The sequence below is a fragment of the Meleagris gallopavo genome, chromosome 1 (genome assembly GCF_000146605.3).
Source record: "Meleagris gallopavo isolate NT-WF06-2002-E0010 breed Aviagen turkey brand Nicholas breeding stock chromosome 1, Turkey_5.1, whole genome shotgun sequence".
Classification (NCBI taxonomy): Eukaryota; Metazoa; Chordata; class Aves; order Galliformes; family Phasianidae; genus Meleagris; species Meleagris gallopavo.
Window position 1 is genome coordinate 177,517,586 of NC_015011.2, and position 21,583 is coordinate 177,539,168.

The following is a 21,583-nucleotide window of genomic DNA, read 5'->3' on the forward strand; positions in this document are numbered from 1 at the left end:
AAGCTGCGAGCATCCGAAAGAGGGCTACAAGCTTGGTGAAGGGCTGGAGGGCAAGGTGTGTGAGGAGGGGCTGAGACCCCTAGTGTGCTCAGAGCAGGCTGAGGGGAGGCCTGATGGCGGCTGCAGCTCCTCACAGGGAGCAGAGGGGCAGCGCTGAGCTCTGCTGTTTGACAGCGACAGGGCCCGAGGGAACGGCATGGAGCTGCGTCAGGGGAGGGCAGCCGGGGGTGAGGGAAAGGGTCTGCACCAGAGGGCAGTTAGGCGCTGAAACGGGTTTCCCAGAGCAGCACTCACAGCCTTAAGGCTGCCCACATTTAAGGAGTGTTTGGATAACCCTTCAATCACAGGGTTTGGTTTAGCATGGGTCCTCTACTGATGAGAATTTGGACTCAGTGACCCTCGTGGCCTCTTCTAGCTCAACATCCTTTCATTTTATGAATGGCACTACTGCTTCTCAGTGCATCACCAAAGGAAATATGTAATCGCTTGTAAGCTGACTTGTATTTAAAACCTCCTCAGTACTTGTAAGCAAAATATTGCTACTGCTGTAGTGTCTGTTGCAATCCTCTATTACAGTAGATATTGACATTTAACTCACTTTCTTTTGTGCAATAGAACCTAAGACAGATGCCTGCTTCCCCTTGCACTGTGTTTGTCCCACTCCCCCTTTTCCTCAGGGAAAGCAAGCTCCAGTTACTGTGCCTGCACTGGTTTACTGAAGAGGTAAGTCAAACTGGACTAGGACCTATGCTTACTCAACTAGGAGTTGCATGGTTGTGTGCATGGGCCAGCACTCTTTTCTGGCAGTCTTAAATGGCAGTTCTTCATGTAATTAGGTCTGTTTCTTAATTATAAACAGCTATCCTGAAGTAAGGACATTACATTCTGAAGGTGACAACAGCTTTGTATGGTATTTTCAAAAGCACACGGCATTTCAATACCAGAATACAGTCAAAGACCATGAAATGACCTTTCCCCTGCTAGTAGAAACATGATGTAAATGTACAGCACACCTGTGCAACAGTGAGCAAGATATGGCTTTGATCTCTACAGGTAAGTTTTGTGCATGTGTGTTCTATGTGGACATCTGGAAAGGCTGTTTTTCACGTTACCTGCATGGCGTCAGTGACAAAATCAACAGCCTAAAAACAGAATGTTGCCTTTCCTCCATTTTGTTCATCTTGTTAAACTTGCAGAAAGCCAAGAAATAAAAGTAACCTGTGCATAAGAGCTCCTGCAAACACCTCTACAGAGGGCATCTTCCCAAAGTGATCTTCCAGTTGCAGTAACAGTTATTTTTGCTACCACCAAAACAGAGGCTGTTCTTTTGAGGTATTCTTAACCATTACTTAGTATGAATGGGCAGGTCGCTGAAATGATTTGCATAAACACTCCATATAAAGGTTATAAACAGTAACACAGGACAGGATTATCAGCAGTCAATGAATGCACAGTGTGGTGTGTGCACTGAAGCAGCCTGTACTGAATGCAGGATTATGTGACAGTTACAGTGAAGAAGAGTGGGCATCTTTAAGTACTATGGTGACAATAAGAAAACAAACAGCAGACAGCTACCTTGCTCAAGAACTGAAGGAGGATCAAATCAGCAAAACTGAAGCAAGAGAGTCGGACTGGAACTACTCAATTTTTAGAAAATGTAAAGGACTCAGCTGATTTTAGTGAGATTCAAGCCTGGTCTTGCATTAGATGGAAGCCAGGCAGGTGGATATGTGGTGAAGGAATGCGTTTCAGAGAGATCTGAGGAAGTAAAATAACTTTATTTTGTTAAAAGAAGGCTCTCACCTTCTCCACGTCTAAGATTACAATATCGGTATTTTGGTGCACTGATTTTTGTCTTTCCTTAGTAATTTAAACAAAACATTCTATGAGTTGAGTCCTGAATGTAAGGGGTATATAGGTGTGTATGCTACATGAGTAAGATCTGAATGCTTTCATATAAAAGAGAAGACACCATCTTTCATGCTGAGCAAGCTCCTCTTTATTCTAACACTTTCAACTGAATGCTGCAGATAAGGGAGGAGGAAAAGGTACAACAACAAAACGCATCCATCTTGTACTGAAACCAAAACACAACAGTGCAACTGTGTTTTGCAACAACAGCAGTAACATTCCCACCTCTCCCACCTGCTCATTCCTAGTTCCAGACTCTAGTACTGCAGCACTAGAGTCATCAAATATGCCTGAAATATAAACTAGTTATACCATAGCATCATCATCCCTTCACCTATTAGAATGATCAATGGTGCCCCAACATTACTTCCGTATCTGTTTCTTCACTACTTCACACTCATTCCATCTGCTCTCACAAAAACAGTTGATAGAACAGTACTTAAGGCTTTAAGGTCAAAAGTGGCTTAGAGGAAGTCCAATTATTTCAAGATTCAGAACCAGAGAAAACACAGATAAAAAGAGTGCTTAATAAATGGGAGGGAAAAGAACTACGCAACACTGAGTTGGTTAAAAAGAAACAAAACCAACCACCCCTCCAAAAACCAGAACGAAGTAGCCCTTCAGTATCTCTGTAGGCAACACATACTGTAAAGCTTCTCTTTGCTATGTTTCATGTTTGACTGGATGGACATTCATAAACAATCACAGATGAGAACACAGTCTGAGAACCACTGGCACAGACATTGAGAACAAATGCTGAAAATGAAGAATAAGTTATTAAAATTACTTGGGAAGAGGATACTGCTGCTCACCTGCAAGTTACCTTTTTCAGTGAGTAGCAGGAAGCATTCTCCCTGTTATATTAACACTCCAAGTAACCGTTGTTTTTTTTACGGCTATTATGTGGGCTTCAATAATATTTACGTAATTCCCACTTTTAAACAGCTTTTATTTCATTAGAGAAGTAGGGACAGAAGAATTTTTTTTTTTTTAAATACATGTAATTTGCTTGTGGTCAATTAGCACTAGATGGCAAATTAGACCTTGGCTTAAAGTTTTTGAAATAATGCCCTTCATGATGGTACAAATTTGTAGTTCTTATTCTCTGTACTTACACTTCATTCGTCCAAATCTGCAAGTCCCATGTCTATCAGTTTCATATGAACTAGTTTTTGTTCTTCGTCATACAGGAAAATTGTGACCTCTGGTGAAAGTGACTGAAAATCAGAAGTGACATTATTCAGTACTGTGACAATAAGCCCTTCACAGCTCCAAGCAAATCAACACTAACGACAACTTCACTGGCTCTATTCACAGTTCCATGCATGCATGGAGTATTTCTGTTTTTAAGGAAAGGAAACTGCTTTTTAAAGAAAAGGGATGCTCAGAAGCGTCTTGATTCCATGAAAAAGAAAAGAGCCACATGATTTTCTCTCCTCAACAGCAATTTCTTCATAGTAAATGGTTCACAATTTTAAATAATGAGGGTCCAGAGCAGAACAAAAAAGAAATTATACTGAGATTGCTAGACAGAATTTCAGGCTAAACAAGTGTGAAGAGAAAATACTTCTCACAAGTATGGAAGCAGAGAGCTGTTTTCCTTCCGCGGAGTCCATCATAGTCCACAATGCTTTTACACTCCATTCTGGGCAGTAAGGAATTCTTTCTACGTTTGTATCACATAATGAAGGCTTAAAGCCAGCCAACATGGCGTGTACTGCCTGAACAGGATACTTCAGCAAGTGAAGAGGTATCTGACGCAATCTACAACAAAGAAAGAAAAATGTTTTCCTATAAAAGTCTACCTGTCAATCAAAACCATTATTAAGAACAGAAAGACAGCTCAGTGGTTGATGCAAAAGATTTAAAGTGAGGAGGCTGGGATCAGGGACACTGCTCTATGATAACCTGATGGCGTTACACCAAACTCATCCATCTGGAGGGCTACGCTCTCAAAGGACTTCAGCATGGTGACTATCAAGAAGCAGGGCTAGTTCCATACAGAACCCTCAGCCTGCTGAGCACACTGGTTTCATTACTGCGCCTGGGGGGAGGCCGAGGCACCCAATGCAGATCTCCAAAGCTGGTACATGTGGACTTCTGCGATGCTTCACTCTGAACTGCCCAAATCGGATTACCTGGTAGAGTACTTCAGTTTTATATTATTATCTCTCCATTCATCACAGTCTTTTTATCTCAGAAAGAAAAATGTGGAAGCTGAGCAAGAAGTCTCTCCCCAAGATCTTAACTAGTTCGAGAAGCAGGGCAGCTGTTCAAATCCCCGTTTTTCTTGTGTTACCTTAAGCAAGGAACTAGTTACTGAGTGAGCTCAAGAGCATGTCAGAATGACTGAGCAGTATTTATATGAAGAGAAAATACTTCAAGAGAGAAAATTCCAAGTAGTTTAGGGGACCCTAAAAGTCGAGTGCTTGCAATATCCAGCTGACACCAGTGCATGGGGTTGGTGCTTCAGAAGCTCTTCCTGGACTGGCTCAGCACCAGTCAGAATACATATCTAGTGATGAACTATTACTTATGTATCTCTACGTTAAGAGTATTGGTAAAAAACAAACAGTTATAAGTATATATATACGTACACACACACACACACACACACGTGCACACCCATGTTATACATGCATTTGTTTTTGTTTTTTTTTTTTATATATTTACTTGCTTGTTGGGACAACTAAAAAATTGCCATAGTCAACAAACTGAACCAGGATCTTAACGGTGTCAGTTTCTTCAACAGACTGGAGCTTCGCTCTATACCATAAACTATCTTCGTATTCTACAAGGCAAGGCATTTCTGTAAAAACAACACAAAAAATTCAGGTTTTCTTCCATTTCTAACTCATGCTATTACTTTCTTCTACATGTCTTCCAATTCCCTCTGAATTCTAATTCACTATCACTAGTATGCAATTATAGTCTGGTTTCTTTACCAGAATAAAGATTCAGAGTGCTCAGTACTGGAGCTTTACGACTTTGATTCACATTCTTTTAACACAGAAGACAGCATCTAGAACGTACAAGGCAGATACTGCATCAAGCCCCAACCAGAATTTTACTAGTTGGAGAAACCCAGTGCCAGCACTAACTGGTTCCTTCACCAAGTCTGTCTTTTGACTAAACTGAGAAATTCAGAATTAAAGTGAAGTGACACTCTCTACGGTTCACATCACTTCAACTCTTGGCTACGTGATCTTTTTCAAGTACCTTATTACTTTTGAGTATTTGACAGAAAGACTTCCACAGTTACAGCTTCAGGGAAGAGCTTTATTACTGTCACATACAATCTAAAGTCTGTTCTCATTAGTTTCAACAGAAATTTGAGTTCTTTCCATCATTTTCCAGTGGAGAAATATGACAAAAAAGTCTCCATTTAGTGTATCACATAATCATCATGCAGTTATGCACTCTGAAAGACTTTTATTTAAAGCTACACTGAAACAGAATTATTTCTATTATTGGAAAATAATTTCAGGCTTTTGAACATCCATACAGAACAAGGGGGTAATGAACACACTGATGTACCTGTTCTGAAGTCTGTGAGAAGGGGAAGAGTATACACGTATTTATTGCACCATTTCAGAGCTTCATCAAGGGTCTTCAACTCTGAGAAACAGCTGACATCTCCCTCTGTGGCAGACTGCTTGGTAAGGTTCTCAGATGGATTAAGGCAGATATATACCTATTGAGGAAGAGGCTCTCTTATGAACTTTGCAGGCTTCTTTTAACCCTCGAATTTCAGTGATCGAGGATTACTGGAAGTATATTTATTTGCATCTTGGAAAGGTTTCTGCACACAACTCTCTTCTCTTTCTTAAGAATAATTTTGTGTTCATGTAATTTTTCCCCCCAAATTAGAAGCAAGTAACCATTGATCAAAACCACATTTCAATACAAAAAAAGTGAAAGGAACACATGTACTAGAAAACATACCTATGTAAGATTCCATAGCTGTACCTCATTAGGATTCCTCCCTCCTGCTACTTGATAAACGATCTCACTTTGTAATGGCAAACCAAAGATTAATTTTAAAACTTCTGAAAGAAGAACTTTTGAAACAGTGTTGTATTTGCTATGCCAAGGCATTCCAATTCCCTCATGTGTCATTAGGTCATCAGCATAATGCTGTGGGTCCAAAGGAAAAACAACTACCGAAGAAATCCACCCAAGGCATCTCTGAACATCATGATATTTTACAGATAGTCCTAATAATTGAGTATTTCTGAGCCAGGAAGTAAATCAGTTTTCTAATTTGTACCAAACATACAGTCAAACTACAACTCCATCCTGTAATGGTGCTTAAATACATGAGTCCAGAGCAGAGTGTAGTGTTTATGATTATACGCTACGATCAGAAGCAAGAGTTCAAATAATGTGTACAAAATGAACAAAAAAATACTCATTATAATGTTTCTCCCATAAGAGAGGAAGCAGACCAGACAATCAAAGAAAACATCCAGATACTTCCATCCTGCATTTAGTCCAAACAATGGACTATGCAGAATACACATTCTGGTGAAGATGCTTTACGTTTAAGTAAATTAGATGTGGTGAATTTACAACAAAACATAATGCTGAATTTAAAACCATCACTTCAAGAATGTCAAACTTGTTCTTTTGGTTTACCAAAACAGTGCTTGTACACAGATAAACACGCTCAAAAAACATTAGATTTTGCAGCACAATCAGCTTCTCACTGCTTCCTGGTTTTGTATTTCATCCAGCATTTTTAGTCCACACAGGCATCTTTTATTTAATCAATCAATATTCAGCCTTTTGCCTGGGAGACTAGAGAGGGCAGCTATGTATGGATCACATGAAAACCAATGACCAATCACTGAACAAAGAAAAGGTTCACATTGTACACAAAATCCCAGCAATTTCATTTTTGGAGAATAGAGAAAAATTCTCATTGTTCTGTGAAACTGAACCTAGTGATCTAGTTTCTTACTATACAGGGTTAATAGTACCACACTACAGTCTTCTATTTCCTAAAATTTCATTTTTTTTTCTCTCCTCCCCCTCCTCCCGAGTCAACAAGCAATATTTATTTCTCTGTCTGCCACACCCCCTAAGAGTATTCATATTAAGAGTTCATTCAGATACCTGACCACCTTGGATCAATAAAATAAGTAGCATTCTGCAACACTGTTTTTGGTATTTTCTGAAAAGCAAAGCTTTGATATCTTCTTCACCAGCACATGAGACAGCAGAGTTTCCTATCTGCAACGCATGTGAGATGTTCACAAATCGTACCTCCTTAGGGGTCACAAAATGGGTTATCCTGACAGGAAAGATATCTCCTTGAACAGGTAGCAGCGGCAACTTGTATGAAGGCAAAACAGGAGTGCGTCCTTCAACCAGCCCCTAGACCAGGACAAACTTCAGTCAAGCACCGTATTTCATAACAAAAATGCAAACTAGCATCTGTATGATTTCTCGCTCAAATACTACTGTAATAACATCATTCTAATAATGTAAACAGTATGCTGTTGATACACACAGACATATAAAAATCAAGAACACTGTGACAGGCAACCTGATTATACTTAGCTATGAAGATTCAGTTTACATTTCAGCTTGTTCCCTGCTGGAGCAGAGGTTTGGCCAGATGGACCCAGAGGTCCCTGCCAACCTCAGCCATTCTGTGATGTCTACAGATCTGGATTTATTTTTGTTTTTAAGGGTCTTTTCTTATGGTCAGTAGACTGAATGTAACTACCACAACAGCTGCAGTTTGGAGCTCATCTCTCTCCTGACCTAAAATGGAGAGACTTTCCCCAGTTTTGCCTCCAAAGCCAACAACAAAAAAAAAACAACCCCCAAACCAACAGCAACAATTAAAAACAACCTGTCAATCTCAAGAGCAGCTTAAGATGGAACAGAATGAGCAAACCTTTGCTCAGATTAAGAGCTTAAATCTGCAGATTTCAAGAGCCTCACAGCAAAGGGAACAATATGTATTGCAAAATGCAGATACAAAATAAATACATCAGTAAATACAGAAATGGTCGGTTTAAGGAATTTCAAGCTGATTTTGTTTCAAATGGATGGAAATAACTTCTATATAGTTATATGCTATTAAGAAAAAAAACAAAAACAACATTTCTAGAAGTCTGGTCTGAGCTCAGAACAAACACATTAAAAACCTGTCTGTTGAATGAAGCAAGATCACAGCCCCCCATGTCCGAGCACATGAGCACAAGTCAGCACCTAGCAGCATGGCTCTTACAGTGACACCCAAACAAACCTGCAGCCCCCACAATGGCACATACATACACACACACACATATATATATATAGGTAGGTGTATATTTATACACACACACACTACACACACATGCACGCAATCATGTAAACACATGAACACACTTAAAAAACCTACAATGGATATGCTTTATATACTAATGATATCCTTCAGTCAGTCTATCACCAAGGCTTGTGATGATGGCTGTTCAGTCTCTACAGATAAACCCAGAGCTGCAAGCTTCATCCACCTGTTATTCCAAACAGCTTCTGGAACCAGCTTGAGCTCCGGATGCCTTGCTCCTCTTGCTCAGGAGATGGTACATCTGTGATACTCATTTTCCTATAAATTGCTCAGAACAACTTATTCCTGAAAAGAATCTGCTTGAAGAAAGTACTCCAGGCTTTCTGAATTCTGCTCCTCTTCCTTCTGCTCAGCTTCCTTCTGAAATTTTGTTTTCCATGTTTCATTTTCATGGTACAATCTCAAGATTCACATTTAGCTCAATGACAGCTGTGTGTCACGTGCTGACATCATGAAAACATTGAGACTACTTTTCCTTACGTTTTCCGTGGTTTCTTAGTTCTAATACACACAAACATTCTCTGAACTGCATCATACATTCCAAGACTTGCATTTTAATAGACTTACAGCACTATGCATTATATTGCAGAATTATTTTCTGAAGCAGAGACTCACTTTGGAAAGAAAAAGTTATCCTTCAACTACTCTTTACTTCTTTCTACTTCCTCAAGCACTTCATAAAACTCATTGTAGATATTAAGAAACTACTTGGAAAACAAATGGGGAGTCATTTACATGGAAGCAGTTATCACTTGCATTAAGACCTTAAATATTTGAAATGGACAATCTAATTAATTCTAAGGATTGTTGGCTTTATGTGGAGAGCCTTCACTTGTCACTCGATTTACCTTGCTGGTGACATAGCCAACTTTTGCTCCCAGAAAGAAGTGAGAGCATTCAATTTCCTATCAGTTTTCCCCTCCTCCTCCAGAGCCAGTATGATTGTCTTTGGGCACAGTGAGATGGAAAGAAGTGAATAACAGCAATTATAAAGAGTTAGGAGGTGGGGGAAAAGAAAATACTTTCCACATCGATCTTCTCCCATCTAAAGAGAGGCCCTATCTAGGTGAAGTCAGTTATATAGGTGAACTTTAAGACACGTATCTGAACTGAAGCAGCCAACTCACAATAACTGACATGACACAACAACCAACCTTTTCATGAATTTGTAGATTTGTTCTGTTTAGATGCTTTTCTAGGATTAACTAATCCCTTCAAAGTGACAGGAGTTTTATATTATTCCTATCCTTTTAAAATTAAATTTTAGAGGAACATACAAATTGAACAGACTAAAAATCCATTTTCAGTACAAGGTTCAAGAACAAACTTTTGGCCATTCACTGTTCCATACAATTTTAGCAGAGTATCACACTACATTTGTTATGCTCAGGAGCTGCTATACGTGGTCTTGCTGCAAAACTATACAGAAGTGTAAGAAAATAAAATCATCAACATTCACAATAAGTATCCACGTATTCCTTCCAATAGCTGAAAGAGACAAAAACCTCACCTGCTTTGCTATTTCCTGACAGTCATCAACAACACAGTACTTCTTGTCTGCCATGAAGGAAGAAACTGACATTCCACTGAAATACAGGCAGATGGACAATTTTCCCCAGGGACTATCAGGGAGCTCCTAATTACAAGAGGCAGAATAAAATTACAACAGTAATAACAGTGGTCAGGTTTTAGAAATAGTGGCTAGGAAATTCGAACGACACCACGCACATACATTCAAAGGTACAAACACAATAAGGTTGGCTTAACACGAGTTATGACAAACTGGAGCATCACAGTCTCCCCGTGGAATGGTAGCAGCGACTATTCAGTGTAACACTGAAACATTATCTCATGTTTCTCATTGAATTTAAGTTCCTTCCTTTCACAACTAGAAGTTATGTGAAATTTCAGGTTTTTTGGACAAAATAGATATTTGTTTATTTGTAATGCTAATATATTAATTTAGACATGCCCATTCTTAACTATGTCAAAATTTCGTCACTTGAAAGCTGGATTTTGAAGAATTTACCACATCAGAATGACAACAGAAGACAAACATCAACAAAAAATCGTTTACATCACAAGGATACATTTCAAAGCCTGAAAACCATGAGACGGCAACTTCAGTTTTGGATTCTCCTTCCTTCTCACACATAACAAAGACCGAGGATGAAAAAACGTTTTATTTAAGAAACACAGTTACTGCTACCTTCCTTCAGCTAGTGTTCATAATGCAGGTTTAGAAATCCAAACAAAAAAGATAAGCCTCATTCCACACCAACGATGAAATTACACTACCTGAACATGTATTTCAACCTCCTCGTTTCTAAGTAGCTTTTGAAGGAGATCCACTGCATCCTGCTGCCAAGAACTTCCAATCTGTTTGGTAAGAAGAAAGAAACTCTTGAACTTTCACGTGCTGACATATAGCATGCTCATATTATTCTTAAAATACTACTACAAAAAGATGTGCCTATCATTGAACAGCTTCTTTGAAAACACACACACTGTTAGTCCGGTCTGTCCAGAGCAATGTAACATTTTCTGCTATTTGCTACACTAAAACTGACGGGATGACAACGCTGATGCAGCAATTTTCAAATCTTGAAGTGGCTCAGAAAGAGATGGTACTATGTGAGTTATCATGTACATGTGTAAGTTCTGTGAGACATAATCCAAAGACATAGAATTAGACTTGAATATAGCAGAGAGCAGAAGACAGAATACTTCAAATCTATTTGCTTCCTGATCCCCACACCTGTAAGCTTACTTTTATTAATCTATCAACTGAACCGCTGAAATCTTGCGGCAATTTGTTTTCTTAAAAGTCAGCTAGTTATTTCAGTAGTCTACACTTAAATGCACCTCTTAAAAAATGGGTAACATACGTAAACATCTTCACAGCTTATCACGTGAACTACTTACTGAGTCTAACAAAAAAAAAGCCTTAAAAGAACTATTTGTATTAGTTTAGCAAAACAAATTGTTTCCCATGTAGCTATGTTCAAAATGACAGAATCACTTTCCCAAGAACTGGAAAGTTACCATTTTCTGATCTGCAACATGAAAGCCAGGACTTGGTTCTTGTTGCTGATACTGTAGAACAAACTGCCACTGCGGAGCAGCAAACCACCAGCCACTGCAGTGTCCTGTCTCACAATGACTTTGTTCCAATGATGGCTGCTTTTGAAGCATGGTCACTTCTGAAAGCAATCAAGCACTTTCTGATAGAGAACAGCCCTCATGAAATGATCTTTTCAGCTATTCTGAATTCTCAAAGGCAAGCAAAAATACAAGCAAACTACTCAACCTTTATATGACAAAACAGTACTATCAGTTTGAATAACTGCCTACTAAAAAGCCTCAAAATTTAGTATTACTCACTGGTGTTGTCTTGTAGAGTTGACACGGTATGCAAAATGGAGGAATAGAGGTATACAATGTAGTTGGATACAGGTGGCACTGAGGGACCCTCTCTAGGCAACCACTGTCTACGTACTGTACCTGTAAAGTATTTCTAAAATCATTCCTGTTTTTAAGGAGACAAGTTTAATAAAAGAAAGTGTCCATTTACAGTATCCACTCTTCTGGAACAAAAACAACCATTTCCTGATATGTGTGTAATGTGACAAAGTAGAAATGAAGGAAAAGATTAAAGAACCACCATGGTAGATCAGAATCTAGTCTTACACACAATCTGCCTCTTGTGTGATAATCTACAACAGTTTAACTAAAAATACATTGTGGAAAGTGTCAGACTTGCTATAATAAAAAAGCTCACGCAGACTGAAGAGACTAGTTAATAGTAGCAGGTAAGTAGAAAAAGGAACTCTATAACACAGCAATAGAAAGATTTCAAAGAGACAACCACTACTGGCTGGTCAGATGGAAACTAAAGAAGTATTTTCAATGCATTCTGCTTACGTTTGTAACAAAAATGTAAAAAAAAAAAACAAAAACATACACAGAAAATCAAATGAGATTACTTGCAGCTAATCAAGGGACTGAAGACAGCTTTTACTTAAAAGCATTTATCATTAACAGGAAAAAGCATGGGAAAAACTTGAAAACTGAAATAAGCAGACAGAATTTATCTTTAAGATAAATACAAAATCAGAACACTGATCAACTTTAAACAGAATGAGCATCTGGATAGCAAAGTCAGCTGAACAGAAAGAGTTAGAAATTTGAAGCACTGAAATACATTATTTACAAATACATAAAATGAACAGGTACGTGTTCACACACACCCACGAGACATACAATCAAACTTACCTGCAGAGTACCACCACCGTGCTCTACAACTTTACCTCGATACCAAAGGCTATCTGACCCTCTCACAACACAAGCTTCTTCCTTTTTCCAGGAATAGGGTTCCAGAAGACCAAGGCACTTAAAGTTACTTTGTATTTCAACCATCAATTTCTTTAGTTCACTTTCTGGGGAAAGAAAAAAAAAAAAAAAAAAGGACAGTACAGTATGAAATTCGAAGTCTGTACAAATTATTCTGATCACTAAAGAGAAACCTGAAAGAGACAGCACATTCAAAGACATGTATAAGCATTAAGTATATCTGCTATTCCAAAACGATGTTTTGCAAGACTGTTACAGTAGGTATGTTCAATTTGTATTTTAAGCAAATCAGCTACTACTTCAACAAGAAGGAAATTGCTTTTCTAATAGTAAGCCCATTAGTAATTGTGGGTTCTAATCTCTGAGAAGATGGGTCTACAAACTTTGCAGCTGACACCTTGACAAGAGGAATCCGACAGTCGCTGCATGAACAAGCCAGCAGACTGTCAGACACAAGAGGACAAAAGCCAGCACAGAACAGTTGCCTAAAAAATCTTGTTCAGCACTGGACATACTCTACAGGAACAACTATAAGAACACAGCACTGGACCAGAGGGTTTATTGTAATTTCATACAGTTAAATATATTTGTAGAGAGACAAAAGGAATTTTCCCTTGGCAAAATTCTTTTTCCTCAACACAGCAGATTATCACAGTACTGAAGACTAACGCTGCACCTGCCAGATTAAACTGCACCTTTCAAAGGGTTCCAGCAGAAAATAAGAGATACAGAATCGAACATAGCAAAATTATTAAAAAACAAAAACCCCTGTGTACTGGGCTCAAATTGAAGGAAAAAAATCCAGCAATATAAGAGAACCACACATTAAAAAAAAAAAAGTTAAAATAAAATGCGTGCTGCTTTAGCCAACACGGCATAGAGAAGCAAGACAGGCAGCCTGCCCGTTCGGATGGCGAGGCTCCCGACCTGCGGGGCGATGAAGGACAGGAGAGCTGAGCTGGGTCTGTTTAAGGGCGCGGCGCCACCTGGTGGGGATTTGAGCTTTTTAATCTGAAAGCAGCGAAGCTGCAATGGTCGGCACAGCCCTCACTCAAAAGACTAAAATCTTACCCTATCTAAAGCACAGCATTCCCTAAGAGAAAACTTTCAGAACTACGTTTCAATACAGAACACATACAATAAAAGCCATCTGGCATTTTCTGATACACTAACACAGTCGGATTCATAGACATACACGGGTTTCCTTCCATGCAAACTTACCAGATGATTTTGGTATTATATAAAGAGTTCCATCATTTCCAACGCAACTCACTACAGCCTGAAAGTTTCTTTCTTCAGGTATAATGGGGGGTTTGTATGTTTTATTCATTTCCAAAGGCAGTTTGGACTTCTCTTCATTCTTTGAAACATTAATGTCTTCCTGTTCAGCAGAGCTGCTTCTTGCACATGCAGGTTCTGAGTTACAAGTGCTCACCTGTGGGTTCACTTGCTCTAAACGTACTTCAGGATGTTTCACAGGGACTGCATAAGCCACAGCAGCTTTATCAGTTCTAGCACAACCAAATCATATCAATATATTAACTGATGAACAATGGAAAGCAAAAAAGAAAAAAACACCCACAAAGTCAGCAAATCCTTTTTTACATACCATACCACCACATCTCACATCTACCAGCTTAAACAGATGTGGAACATATAAAATTCTTAAGTTATGTAAGTTACTTAAGATGGTGTTCCGTTGCTACATACAATGTAGAAGGTAATAAGTAAAATAGAAAGTTGAATTATTTCACCACAGCGTAGATCTACGAGTCTGAAAGGATATAAAAAGAAGGATCCAAACCTTGTGTTTCTAAAAGCCAAACCCCTTTCAATAAGGTGTTCTGAAAAATCTATCAGTTGTCCTGCCTCATCCTTCCAAAGGATTTTCACAGGCAATGTGCTCCCCTGAATGGTTTCCTGCAACAAGTTATGAGAGCCATAAAACACGATTACATGCATTTCTGCTCAACTACCAGCACTTCTTTCACTTCATCAGGCAGACTGCCAGTCAGACTCTGAACGTCTCTGCTCCAATCAGAACATACAAAGTTTACTTAACCCGTATCACTGTCCTCATCATTTTACACACTGTTCCAAACATGGCATTGGAAGAAGTAACAGAGTAAAATTGTGCTTCAAAGCTCAGCTGCTTGCTGGATTTGCCAGAGCCCAGAGATCATGAAAATGGAAATACTATTCTTCAGTAACTAAGTATACCTAAGATGTTTTTTTCCCTTCTATTCTGGGTACATGGATGCTCCAGTGAAAAACAGAAGTAAAACAAATGAACAACAAAAAAACCTCAGAGCAAACAACAACCTAATCACGTTCCTCTCAGGACTCCTAGAGGAGTGAAAATACTCAAAAACAGAAGTGAGAAGCTAAATGACTACTTGCAGTGCAGATCTGGATTACAAACCTGTATTACTACTTTCGCTTTTGCCCCGGTTAGGTAGTAGGATATACATTCACACACTGTTGCTGTCCACTGCGTGCTTCCACCTGTTGGTCTAAAGGAAACAATAATCTCCTTTACTGAAAGAGAAGGCAGTGCACCCAAACTTTATCCACAAAACCTACCCTCTGCGGAGGTTTTAGATGTTCTTCTTAGACTGCCTGTACTGCCAGGGGAAAAACAAACCAACAAACCTCAAATTCTATTACAGTCAACCTTTTAAATGAAAAAGTTACTTTGCCTCTGCCTCTCAATCCATGAGACAGAAAGGATTCAAATCTAGACATCCCGTACCTTAAAACTGAGAACCGTGCACTCTGAAAGTATAATATCTGTCTTAAAAGAATGAAGGAAAATGCGTACTTCACCTGCAAATAGCCTTTTATATCCATTCATGGAATAAGTATTACAAATACTTCTTCAAAGTATATTAAAAAAAAAAAGAATGGAGGAGGGAATACCCCAGTTCTCTTCCTTGTCTGTAGTCTATAAAAGAAAGATCTCCTAAACACTTTCATGAGATCTCATTCATCTCAAATTCCATGTCAAGGAAAAGAAGTCTTCAGAGAAATAAGGAAACCTGTAGCATCTCCCCAGCATAATTCACCCTATAAAACATTCTTTGTTTGTGTATCGTATTTTGTTTCACTGGTATCTACCATAACTCTTAATAATAAAAAAAACAACAAACCCTTTACAACAAAAAAGATAACAGGAGGCTCCCACCTTGTCTCTTTTTTATCCAATCTCCCCCTCCCCACCAAAACCATCATATTCAAATCACAGATCATCAGTACTAATATAGGAAAAAATTAAGTTATATCATTATCAGGTTTCTGATGTGGTTATTTCAGCATAAAGGTAAGGAAGGCTACCTTATATCTGCTAAGGCACACTCTATTGCTAATGTTTCAGTTCTCTTCATGTCTTCCTGAAGTACTCTCAGACAACTGATATCCACTGTTTTTTCCGCTCCAGAATCATAGAGTAGTACCTGTTACAAACAAGATACAATGAAACAAACACACACACACACACACACACACACACACACACACACACACACACACACACTCTCCTGGTGTTACCACTAACACCTAAAGCATTCCTGAACAGGTAAGCAAGACTGAAACAAACATTACCAAGATTCCTAACAGACACCACATGCAGAGCAGCGCTGGCCTTTGTGCAGATGTCTGTCACAGTGCTGAGATGACAAATCACACTGATGTCTTCATAAAGGGTTGAACAACTTCACAAAGACTGTCACCTGCTTCATTTCTTTTCTGCTGTCTCAGTTAAATTAAGGTAAATTTAAGTGTGTAAATCCAGAAATGCTGGAATAACCTTGCTAAAGTCAAAACATCCCTGCTCTCCTCTCTCTCTTTTCTAAGGCCACGCTGATGAACCTGTCTTGAGCTTGGAGATATCTTTGAAAATAATCAGCTCTTGGACCCCCGTTCACTTCAGCTGTTCCCTAATGGTACCATTTAAGCAGATTCCCAAAGGAAGCCAAAACGGACTCTCCTGAAGTCCTGGGCTGCGATTCTGCTCTTTGCCTTGCTCCTTCCTCTCAGGATCCCAAATTCCATTGCCTCCTGATTGCTGCAGCCAAGGCTGCCTGCCATCTGCATATCTCCAGACCAGCTCTCACATGTTCAAAAGCATCAGTTCCAAAAGAACCTTCCCATGTCAGCTCCTTAATCAGTCATCTACGTCATAAAGTTAACAACACACTGTAGAATAAATTCCTGGATTGCTTGTGCTTTGCTGTGTTGCCCTTCTAATATATAAAAGCCCCTAAGGACCACAGCCTTAGAACGTGTGTCTTTTCCCAGTTGTACGTAGGTCTCTTCTACTTCCTCCTAGTTGATCTGTAGCAGTCAACCACCAAGTTGTCCATACTGGTTTGCCACTAATCTCAAACCATAAACTCTAAGCCAGCTCATTCCTTATCCCTAGGTAAAGCTCTGTATGCTCGAGCAGCTATCTCACAAAAAGGGCGATTGCCCCTTTGTCATTTCATATAACAGAACAACAAGAATTGTTATCCACTGAGTTAGTGCTATAAAAGTGACAGAATAGTGTAATTCCAGCATTTCCAACTGATATTTTAAAACTGTTTTTTTGAGGGTTCTTAGCCTGAGAAAGCAGATAATCTACTGCAAAACAAGCAGATAAAGTCATGCTTTTGTTCCTTCTGGCAAGTCCCACGTACATAACGTGGTGAAGCTCGAAAGAACCAGCTGTAAACTAGTCCTGGATACCCTGTATGACTGTAAGACTCTTAGTTTTGATCCAAGTTGTTACCTAAGAAAGACATGCCTTCCCCAGCACTCTTTGCTCTTGACAAAGAAATGCAACCAAACACGTTTGAAACAGACTTATGTGAGAAGGCAGATGTCAGACTCACATGGAACAGTACACCACCACCAGCTTAGAGTTCAAGGAACATGATTACATTTGTTCCTGTGGTGCAGCACTCAGTCCAATCAGCCCCATTTTTTTAAGCAAGTATCATTAAGTTTGACTTACAAAGACAGGTTCACATTCCCAATGGAATCTAAGGTAATCTGCTAGGCTGTAGCCTGTGAATCTAAGCCATGTTGCAAAGCATAGCGTAAACACACACAAAGTCAACGTCATCCACCTTTTTCATTTATCAGGTTGCCTGCGAAGAGCATTTGAGCTTTGATGGGCAGCAATTTTATTTGCAGCTTGACAAAAATCAGAAGGCTGTATGAGAAAGCATTAATGCAGAGGATGCAGACTTTAATCAATGAATGCTTACAAATTTTAGGAAAGTAAGAATGAGAGATTACCTCAGCAGTTGTTTCAGAGACAATTCTGCTTATCCGTCCTCTACGCCACTGTTTCAAATCATGCACATAAACAGCACAGTGCATATTATTTCCCCACTTCACAGACTGGGGCTGGGATTCTGTGTAGAAGGCATCCATCTTCTCCTGTAAACTAATATTCAAAAATACATTCTTCTAGTGGTAAAATTCTCTCAAATGAGTGATGAGTGTTATTTAGGCAATGACTGGTTAACTAGCATACTGTAAAATTTTATTAGCTATTTAACAGAAGCATAAGGTTGTAGCTTTTCTTTATGGCATGTTAGAAATACATGAAATGAAGCTGTGAAACAGACACAATCCAATTAAAACCCTTCAACAGCTCAATTATTCAGAGATCACGGACATTATGTATCCCATTATTTGAAAAAACAGACTACTTTCTCTTGACAACATAAAAGGGTGTGGTATTCATTTAATGCCATGACTAATTCAAGAGAGTTTACTCTAATTACACTTCAAAAATAAGTAACACAAATGCTTTAACTCTAGAAAATTTATTTGAATTTTAGTACCTTTTCAGTTTGCTTTCTGATGACAGCCACTGGATAAAAATTTTACTAGGAGACACAACGTGACTAATTATCACCTGTAACTCTTTCTTAGAAAGTGATCTGAAATCCTGACTCTCCAGGGCTTTCGTGTTTACAGGATTTAAAGCTCTCAGTTTTTCAGGAATTTCTTCCAAAGAAATGTCCCATGTTTCCTTGGAACTTGCAGAAGTACCTTTAATGTACCTAAATGGAGTGTAAAATAATCAGGATCCACACATCAAACATTTTCTCAACAATCAAATATTGCTCAATAGTCACAATTCAGCAGGACAGGAATACTTCAACACGAAGAGTCAGGAACGAAGAACAATATAAAAAAGAAAAAAAATAATCCCAACAAAAGGTAAAAGCATTTCTAAATGCAACATTCAGGATGGTTAACCTATTTTTACTCATTTTCAGGAAGTTTTCTTGCAAATCTTACTGTAAGACGAAAGCACGATGCAATGTAGGCTGCCAGAAGAGGAGCAAGTCTGATATAAAATGGACTGCCAAACATCAATGCTCACCATCTGGTCTTCAGAATATCAAATCATTAAAATCACACTTCTAGAAATCAATGTTGCATCCGAGGGAAATTTGCAACATTCCACCTTTAAGATGAGTAAGTATTCTTTTCAGAAGTAATAAATATTAAGAATAATAACTAAGAATATCAAACGAGTGAAGCATTTATGTTCTCAGGGAATGCTAGAAAGATAAACACAACACAACAATTTTCCTCATTAGAGAACTGAATTCAGCACAGTCATGCAAAGAATACCTTGATAGAAACTTGTTCTAATGGTGTGAACTGAACAGAATAAAGCCATCAGAAGTTGGCCAGTATTTGCCAATTTATGTGAGCAACAGCCTGGCCTAGTAAATGACAGGAACAGCGTCAACTAAAGACATGTAAAGAGCTGGAAAATCATCTCTAAATGCAGAACTGACTTCTGGATTGTCTTTTCCAAACGCAAATTATACATGGCAGCGTAATCTCTTTGCCTCATCTCTCCCATGACATTTCCCAATTCTTCTCTGTCCATAGCAGGCATATCTGAGAAATTTCTTGTGTAATAATAGAGATTCCAAAGAGATGAGGTACTTGAGGTGCAGCTCAAACAAAGGTGGTATTTCTTCTCTTAGTGTAAGGGAAAGTGAACCATAATAACCAGTCAGGGAAGATTTGGCACATTACAAGCATATCGGAAGTATGATGCAAACACTTTATCTGCTACTTCTGATTCCATCACACTTTAGCAAAGTATCTATTAAGCAAGATTTGGTTTGAGAATTCAGTCATGCAGCAGCAGAACCACAACTTATTTCAGTTGATGACTGTGATGAATGTTTCACAAATGTGGTGAATTCCAATCACTGAAGGTGATACACTGAAACCAAATGTTTTGTTACAGAAATCCAGTATTTCCAAAGACTTTTAAATTATGCAGTGTATTTACCCAGGTATGTAGGATGCAAGGTCTTCTCTGACTAGCTGGCAGTTAATACTTGAGCCTCTTCCACAAGCAGCACGGGAGTCAAAAAGTTCAACAGACAAAATATTATCTAACATCTCTGTGAATTAATGACATAATTAACAAATAATAGTATTAGCAATCAAAGATCCGTTAAACACTACTGGTTCAGAGACACGGCAAATAATAACAAGAAAGGTAATTTTCTGCAATAACATCTGACTGATGATTCTGAAAAAAAAATCAACAACGTAAAGAGGCGTAGCTCTGCACATAACTGTAACATCAACTTAAAAGACACCAATAATTACTGAAAACCACCTGCTGCATGTAATTTCATTTACTATATGGACTCCAAACCACCACTGTATGGGTGTTGAAAAATAATTACCTACTAACAATAAATGGCATAGAGAAAAAAATATATTATGGCATACACATTTATATAAATTATATAGCAGTATATACACACACATACACACACAGCAATCCATTTCTGAGGCATAAGGGCAGGATATTTTAGAGCAGCAGTGATCACATCTACAGCTGCCAATAAAGTCAGAAATTGCCAGAGACAGCTAGAAGGTTTGGAAACAAGCCAATCTTAATAAAGCAGATTACTGAAATCACTTAATACTGGTGTGGCCCTAAATAAAAACAAAGAACTTTCATCACAGGTTTGTCTGTTAGCTCTGCTTCAATTAGTTCCTGCCTGAAATCGCTCACACTGGGCTACCTGTCCCACTTATGAGTAGAAGCATTTCAAATGAATGCTGTTTTTAAGCTATGAAAACTGTATTTCTATATGTGAGAAAATTTAACAATATTGGAGCAGAAACTGATACACTCTTGGTAACTTACCCACAACTGAGCACACCATAGATTTATCTTCAGTCATTTCTTTGAACCTTCCTGTGGTTTCTTTGCTCCACTCACCTGCTGCTTCACAAGGCTCAATGTAAGCCAGCCTGCACTTGATCACCTGCAGAATAACTTTAATAAATTCTCTGCTAGCACATATATCAATCTCATCCTGTTGCAGTAAAATCACAGCCATGCAAGACAGCAAAGACAACATGACCTAGGCTTCTGGTTCCACATTATTAATATCTAAGACCGTTGTGATCCTCCACCCCTACAGCTGGACATGAATCTTGCCTGAACAGATATTAACTCTCCTTGCCCCGTTTATGGTCTTTATGGTCAGACGTGAAATTGACTGCAGACAATGAGAATGACTGAAACAGAGAATGCAGCAACATGCACTTAATGCATTTAAGCTTAATATGGCTGTACCACTGTGGAAGTCTGAAGGACTGCATACATAGACATCACAGTACCACAGAAACTTTAGAACACTCCTGCAAGATTTTGGAAAGCTATTAGGAAGACAAAAACAAAATACAAAACCAAACCAACAAACAAAACAACACACAAATAAGAAATCTGATGAAGTACTTTGATCAAAATAATTATTCCTTAGCATCCTTATTTCAAACACCAGTGACCACACTGATGTTCAATTTCAAGTTAACTGTGGATGGCATTGTTCCTTCCTTCTTGTTTACTGCACTAAAAGAAAGAAGAGTAACGCAGGCAGAGGAAAGAAGGTAAAAAAAATAAATCAATGTAATGGAAATAAGTAT

At 38.6% G+C, this 21,583-nt stretch overlaps 1 protein-coding gene across 1 annotated transcript in view; it reads right to left on the reverse strand.

Annotated features, from left to right (window-relative positions):
- Positions 1 to 1,976: 1,976 nt before the first annotated feature.
- RNF17 (ring finger protein 17) overlaps positions 1,977 to 21,583 on the reverse strand; it is a gene marked incomplete at its 5' end in the record, with an annotated part of 29,295 nt that continues 9,688 nt past the window's right edge. The window contains 18 exons of the mRNA XM_019612092.1: positions 1,977 to 2,667; positions 3,027 to 3,128; positions 3,486 to 3,675; positions 4,585 to 4,720; positions 5,449 to 5,605; positions 7,180 to 7,290; positions 9,765 to 9,890; positions 10,553 to 10,633; positions 11,639 to 11,758; positions 12,530 to 12,693; positions 13,829 to 14,118; positions 14,412 to 14,527; positions 15,030 to 15,120; positions 15,941 to 16,059; positions 17,888 to 18,038; positions 18,442 to 18,663; positions 19,923 to 20,037; positions 20,799 to 20,919. Coding sequence (XP_019467637.1) covers positions 3,030 to 3,128; positions 3,486 to 3,675; positions 4,585 to 4,720; positions 5,449 to 5,605; positions 7,180 to 7,290; positions 9,765 to 9,890; positions 10,553 to 10,633; positions 11,639 to 11,758; positions 12,530 to 12,693; positions 13,829 to 14,118; positions 14,412 to 14,527; positions 15,030 to 15,120; positions 15,941 to 16,059; positions 17,888 to 18,038; positions 18,442 to 18,663; positions 19,923 to 20,037; positions 20,799 to 20,919 — 2,409 coding nt within the window. The remainder of the gene's footprint in view (positions 2,668 to 3,026; positions 3,129 to 3,485; positions 3,676 to 4,584; positions 4,721 to 5,448; positions 5,606 to 7,179; positions 7,291 to 9,764; positions 9,891 to 10,552; positions 10,634 to 11,638; positions 11,759 to 12,529; positions 12,694 to 13,828; positions 14,119 to 14,411; positions 14,528 to 15,029; positions 15,121 to 15,940; positions 16,060 to 17,887; positions 18,039 to 18,441; positions 18,664 to 19,922; positions 20,038 to 20,798; positions 20,920 to 21,583) is intronic.